This window comes from Micromesistius poutassou (genome assembly GCF_964030765.1).
Source record: "Micromesistius poutassou genome assembly, chromosome: 10".
Lineage (NCBI taxonomy): Eukaryota > Metazoa > Chordata > Actinopteri > Gadiformes > Gadidae > Micromesistius > Micromesistius poutassou.
Genome location: NC_140280.1, coordinates 17,651,434 through 17,658,553, shown reverse-complemented (window position 1 = coordinate 17,658,553; position 7,120 = coordinate 17,651,434). Strand labels below are relative to the sequence as shown.

General features: G+C 41.6%; 1 protein-coding gene across 1 annotated transcript; it reads right to left on the bottom strand.

Moving 5' to 3' along the window:
* Nucleotides 1-2,165: 2,165 nt before the first annotated feature.
* Nucleotides 2,166-6,614, bottom strand: plekhb1 (pleckstrin homology domain containing B1; the record flags this gene model as incomplete). Its single annotated transcript, XM_084473986.1, has 6 exons — nucleotides 2,166-2,299; nucleotides 3,675-3,765; nucleotides 4,111-4,150; nucleotides 4,446-4,548; nucleotides 4,843-4,995; nucleotides 6,578-6,614. The coding sequence occupies 6 exons, from the start codon at nucleotides 6,612-6,614 to the stop codon at nucleotides 2,166-2,168; spliced, it is 558 nt and encodes a 185-aa protein (XP_084330112.1).
* Nucleotides 6,615-7,120: the final 506 nt, after the last annotated feature.

Genomic DNA, 7,120 nt, shown 5'->3' with positions numbered 1-7,120 from the left:
CTCAAGGCAGATTGGATAGTAATTACAGATTTAACCAGAAGAAGGTTCTAACTCTGCCTGCCGAAAGCAGGGAGGAGGCCATAATGACAGAAGAATTAGTCTGTTTCGTCTTAAGGATTGTGTTGCAAGAGATTACTCATTCACTTCACAGAGATGCGAAAGGAGCAGGTTTTATAATGCAATATAGTTGACTGTCTGTAGCCCTTGCTACTTTAAAGAGACAACTTCTTCATACAAACCAGGTAGGTGCTACACAATTCTGTTAACTAATTAAACTATTAAAAATGATACAATTCAAAAATTCAAGATACAACAAAGTATATTATTTCAGATAGAGTAATCCGTGACATTCAATTTTTGCATGGTAATGATGCAAAACAGCTCTGAGCACGGTTCATCTATCAATGAATTAAGTCTGGACACTGGCAAATTAAAGACGTTACCATAAAGACGACACGGGTTGAGTGTAGAACGTTCACAAACGCTGACTGCGCTCCAGGTATGCCAGGTACTACATGTTGTCCTTGACAAATAAGCCTGCTGATTGTGTTTGAATTGGCGACAATGTGTTGCAGTGTACCAGGAAGTAGTTTAACTGAAAGACAACACGTAAAGGAAACTGACAGCCTTTTTTACCTTGGCAGCTCTCTCTCGTTTAAAACAGACAAGTTCTTCTGACAACAAGCCTGTGCGGGCGTGCATAATGTTCCGACGCTGTGAATAGTATATCGATCACCCCACTGGGACGTCCTCTAAGCACTCCTGCTATTGCAAATCAAATCCTGAAGGATCGATAGACGTCCCTCCAGATCCCTCCTGCATTCAATCTCATCCTAATATCCTGTTTTTAATGAGGTGCCACATCACGCTACCAGAATAAACCTATACAGCAACAACCGTATGACTCTATACAACGTTTCAACATGGCCGTCCCTTTTGGCCCTCTTAATCATGTAATTCAGAAGGAAAAACGCATGTTTCCCAGCTGCAGCGTTGCACGAGTCCAGGGCCGCATTCCCAAAACAACAAATGAAAGTAAAAGTGAAAGGACCTGTGAGAGTCACTGCTGGCCCTGAGAGACACAGAGATAAGCTAGTAAGAGTTAGCTGTATCAACCGTATCATCTATTGCAGCCATTGTGATCCACTCCTTTTCTCTCTCAAGACCAGAGAAAATGCATTACGTCTAGGCTCCGAGTCTGCACTTGCATTGCTTACTGCTGGTTTTCACCAATCATGGTGATAACCAAATGTGGGAATCCTGAAAGCACCTAGCCAATGTCGACTAGTACATTGCACAAGCTAATATGGCATTGTGTATTTCAACACACTAGTTTTCGCTCTGGTCTTTCGAAGAAGAGCTGATACCTGAGGCAGATGCAAAGACCTCCAGAGATACGACTGAAGTTTAGGCCCTACATGAATATCTAGATACAAAGATGTGGGCGTGTAAGGTTCCTGCTAAACAGCAAGTGCCAGACCTTCATTTAGCCTATTGTGATACGTTTGTGTTTAACTTTAACTGGCAGAACTTCCTCGCCAGAAGAATTCTGAAGAGTTTGTCAGGTTCCCTTCCTATATCCTCTTTTCTGTTTGTCTTCATTTGGCAGATCATTCAGATAAGTGCCACAAAAAAATGATATAGTTGTTTTTAAATGCACTAAGGCGCATGGCAACCTGAAACCAGCGACAGAAAACACCATTTCTATTTATTTTTTATTTAAATTAACTGCCATTCTAATTCAAATATACCCAATATACCCCACACAATACTGCCATATGATTCTAAAGTGCAAGTGTTCCATGAACATAAAAAACCAGCAGTTAAATACATCTATATAATTTACAGGCTACAATATTTACAAAATTGCAAAGATATATACATGTAATAACATGGAGAAAGGGGTTTAAACCTCTCATTTTAAATTGATGGAATTCTGCGAATCCACAGCAATTTCAGCTACTCTGAAAAATACGACTGTTGGCTTCAACAGGCGCCATTTCATTTGAGAAGTACATAAAAAAAGATACAAACGTAAAACACAGAGGAACAACAAAAGCAGTTCTTCGTGCACCAAGGATTTGGAGTGCAGTCCTCCCCGGATCTGCACTGGATTAGGCAGAGCTTTTTGTGGTGTGGTGCATTGTGGGTCAGGGGGAGCCCTCTTAGCAGAACAAGAAGGGCATCCAGAGGAAGGAACGCATGGCTGCCCCGGCAGCCATCCCAGCCAGCAGGCCCAGGGCCAGCTGCTCGGCCACGCCGTCGTACGGATCCCTCTGAACCACCACCTGATGCGTACCTGTAGTGAGTGAACCACACAGGAGCGGGTTTTCCGTGGTGTGACTTTCAATATGGGCTCTCCCAACTCCTCCCAATGTTGAAGCCCCATTCATACATCCTATTCATTCATTCCAGTCTTGTATGGAATGTACTTAAGAATCGAAAGGTTAGTAGGAGTGATTATTCCTCGGTGCTTCACTAAACAATGCATGTATATTATCAATGAGACTACCCCACTAATACTTCATGTGTCTGTTGCTGAATTCGATTCTGAGTCAGATGAAGTGTGCTATCTGTATCTTTTATGTAAATTGTATTATGTCAGTGTCCTTATTTTATGAAGTGGCTAAATGTCTAAATGTCAAAAAAGGAAAAAAAGATACATATATATATATATAGACCGGATGACATTAACAATTGTGCACATTGGGAATGAGAGTTGAAGAGCTTTAAACCCTCAAAACTGCCTTCAATGGAACCATATTTTACAGCAGAGAAAAAACGTTCTTCCTTCATCAGGCAGTAATCATGATTTGTCTTTGCTATCATTAGACTATCATCATTACAGATAGATTTGCCGGGATGAGGGGAATCGATTGTCATTCCCTGTTTGCCAATACTATAATTGATACCTCAAAACCATAAACATCAATAATTAATGAATGAATTGTGAGAGTATTGAATCTATATCAGGCTGTTTGTTTGAATTTAATTTAATTCATTATTCAACCCATCTTAATTGTAAGATAACGATATACTGTGATAATAAATAAGTGAAAGGATTGCATTGCAGTGCACCCTTGGATCATACCATATCTTCCACGTGTCTATCCATAGTGATATGCAGTCATGCCGATAATGAGCAGGTAGGGGTCAGGGCATCTTGCTCAACAATGCCTTCAGGTAAACTGCAGACTTGGGGTACTAACCTAGAATTGGCTAGGAATGGAACTCCCTAACCTCTAGAGTCTAGACTTTCCTGACCCCTCTTTGCTAATACACTCCCCCCAGCAAACCTCACCCCTCTCTCCCCTGATAGATGAGACCTGTGCCTAACCCATACTAATAATAATGATAATCATAATAATACAAATCTGAAAGTGGACTTGTAGAGCGCTTTTTATGAAGCATCTCACAGATGCTCTAAATACTGGAAAACCACAATGCAAAATAGAAAAACACAAGTGGAAGAATAAATTTATATTTTCATAAACATATAAATATGCACACACATACATCAGTGTACTGCCAATTGAAAGTGAAGAGGAGGAGGAGGAGAAGGGAGGGCTTGGACAGACTGAAGGCCAACAGATAAATTGGGTTTTGAGGGCAGTTTTGAGTGCGAAGGGAGTTTGGAAGTCCCTCAGGTGATCCGGATGGGAGTATAAATGTACCTGGTCCTGCTCCAGGTGTGATGTAGATGGTGTGGTGGCTGTTGACTGGAATCGCTTGATAAGAGTCATCATACGGGTCGTAGGTGAACAGCTGTGCACCAGGAAGAAAAACAGTAACCCGTTTAGAAACTCAGCTGGCCTTTGAAGACTTTGAAGACTTTTGTTTTTCTCTTATTTTTCACATTGAAAATAAGAGCATTTTAATTATGAGATAACATTTGCGATCCATCGAGCACTTCAGACTGAATTAAAGAAGCACAGCAAGAAGACTTAATTTCTGTACGCAAGCCTTTTACAACTACTTTATTGTTTAATCTGCGGCCACAGAGAGAATAGAAACCATTAATAAGTGTGTGAGCAGAATGCTACGAGAAAACGCTGAAGCTACCCCATATAGTGTGGATTACCAACACAACACACGAGCACTTATACTCACCGGGTTCCTTTTGGTATCTACTATGGTGAGTTTCCAGGCTCTGTAAATAGAACCAACAATACGTAAGGGTGTGGCCGACTTGATGATTGTTGGGTCAGTACAACTACTTGTTTCAATTAAATTTAGCAAATGTTTAACGGCAATCATTTTCTATTTTAAGATTTCCTTAATGAGCAGGTACTTGTTAGAGCATCATGGCTCAAGGATGCCTACAGGTAGACTGTTGACCACGGGGATTGAACCCACAACCTTTGGGCTGTGAGAAAGGCTCTTTGTAGCCACAAGCAGACCATGGTACCCCTGCCGCTGCACTACAGTGTTCAGAGAGCACTCACATGGCTTCGTCTTCACTGTTGGCACAGAGGTTGACGGTGGAGCCGTCAGCGAGCAGGACCACCAGGAGGTTCTCTCTGGGGTGGCTCTCAGGGGGACTCACACCTGTGGAGCCACGGCTTTTAGTGGTGTGAAGTCTGAAGGTGTGAGTGTTCACAAATGTGCTCCGGGTGGGAAGTTAGAGTGCAGCGTTCACAAGCGTGTGCTGCATGGTGAAGCAGTGCTATGAGCTACACAACAAGCGTGTGCAAACAAATGCACATACACGCACGCACACGCACGCAAGCACGCACACGCACGCACGCACGCACATGCACGCACACACGCACGCACATGCACGCACGCACGTGCACGCACATGCGCACACGCACTCACACACATTGGGAACGTAATAACTACCTGCACACTCTAAGCCAGATCTGACGTCTACACATGTGGTCTTGAGGCTGACGCGTTGCATGAAGTCCCTTCTGCTGTCGCTCTTGTAGAAGACAAAACTCCCATCAATCCAGATATCACACCAGTTCAATTTCCAGCGTTTGAGGACTGTGGCTGGTAGGAGAGAAGGATGAAGTGAGAAACGGAGATGAAACGCTGCAGGGAGTGTGGAGCTCCATATGTACCTCACACCAGCACCGAAGACCTGGGTGAATTATAGTTTAATTCTTATTCTTCTTGAACAATGTATCCTAGTCTGGAGGTATTTCTTTTTATATTCAACCCATACCATCCCTGCTTCTACAAAGAAATCATAATTATGGTTCCAGAGCAGGTATTTTAAGTGCTCCAGTGTATGAAATAGTACATTTATTTGTAAGTAAGCTGCAAGTGCAGTGGGTTCCCCTCTTAGGACTAGATTTTGAGTTTTCTGTTAAATCTGTCTATCTTGATCAAAGTAATTTATTCTAACTTGTTTGGTTACGGTAACTTACACTTACTAATTACTTATCAAGATGAATAAAGGGAATCGTTTTGGTGGCTGAGGATTGTGGTCACAGAAGACATTATTTTAAATGGAATCTGGTTACAGTTGGCCTGTTACACTTTATGCTTTTGTGCTTTATTTGCATGAAAATCAATGATGCCAAGCTATAATTTATGTGTTTCTGTATTCGTTTTTTTATTGTACTTCATCATTTGTTTGTTCCACTCTCTCTCTCTCTCCTTCTCTCTTCCACTGTCTCTCTCTTCCACTGTCTCTCTCTTCCACTGTCTCTCTCCCTCTACCTCACTCTTCCACTCTCTCTCTCTCTCTCGCTCTGTCTCTCTCTCGCTCTGTCTCTTTCTCTCCCTGTCTCTCTCTTTTTCCTACTCTCGCCTTCTATCTCTCTCCAAAATGTGCAATTCTTGGTGTTTCTCTCTTGTGCACAACAGTGGCCATTCAGTTGTATTTTGGTCTCTTACTCTGTGTGGGTTGGTGCGCTTCCATTGGCTAACCGTGATAAGCCACTTACAGGTAGACAGTTGATTGGATTACAGGTGGGTCTAAGTGGCACACACACACACACACACACTAGAGTTTCATAACAGTCCCATTTTACACCATCAAGCTCTAGAGAAGATTGTTGGTTCCCTTTGATAGGAGTCAAACCAATCGATGTTGTACTCCAAATGAAGCGTATTCGGTTACGTGTGAAGCAATAATTCACCTTGTCAAAGGCAGAATATTATATCCCTGCACAAATCCTTTGTCGACAATTTACTAGATCAAACTATATATTATACGTACCTCAAATTACAAGGTTACAATAGCCGTCCACCAGTTTATAGCTGCATTCTAAATGAAGGTGTTTTAGTGATTTGAATATGAATGTGATTTACTCATTACCCACGATACTACATGCTCAAACAGAAAACTCTGAAGTCTAATTTAAAGGTCACCTTTTTGGTAGCTCTTTAATACAAAGTGTATTTACAATAGTTCACAGGAAACAAAACAAGGATTACAGTGTTAGCGGCAGTTTGACCTGCTCAAAGCAAGACACTGTAAATCAGTCAACTAAATTAAATGACCTAGATAACCTTTAACCACAAAAATGAACTGGCCTTCAAAATGAGAATTGGTGTTGCATGGATATGATGAGGAAGAACCTGCAACCAATATGAGACCTGGTAAGAAGAAGAAAATACTTACTCTGTCTCCACAGCCAACCAGATTTCATGAGTGCCATCACTCTGAAGAAATTGATGACACAATGCAAATAATTCCACTCTGAAACAGAGCAGAAAGAACAAGGTGACGTTTTGGTGGTTGGAGTTTGCCCTCCCACTCCAAATCAACAAGCAGTATCTCTGTTTCTCTTGTTATTTAAATGAGGAGGATAATGCTAGATATTTTCGGCCCTGTGTGAGTGACTCACCAGATTATTCAGGATTAGGATTGGCCACGCCCCCTCTTCGAGAAACCCATTCTTCCAGCCTCTCCTTTTATTTCACTACTGCTATTTTACCACTAGTAGCATACCTCATACCTTCCTTTTTAGGATTTTTATGGTACAGTATTGTGTAAAAAGCTGTATTTGTTTCATTGTATGTCTTCTATTCATTAATTTAAGAACAATTATTGGTTACAGAATATATTTCGAGGGACAAACTCTCCCAACTGTTTTTACACATAGGCCTACGATTCTTGTTGATTCCAGTATGAGATAACAGTGATGAAGCATGACCGCAAGGT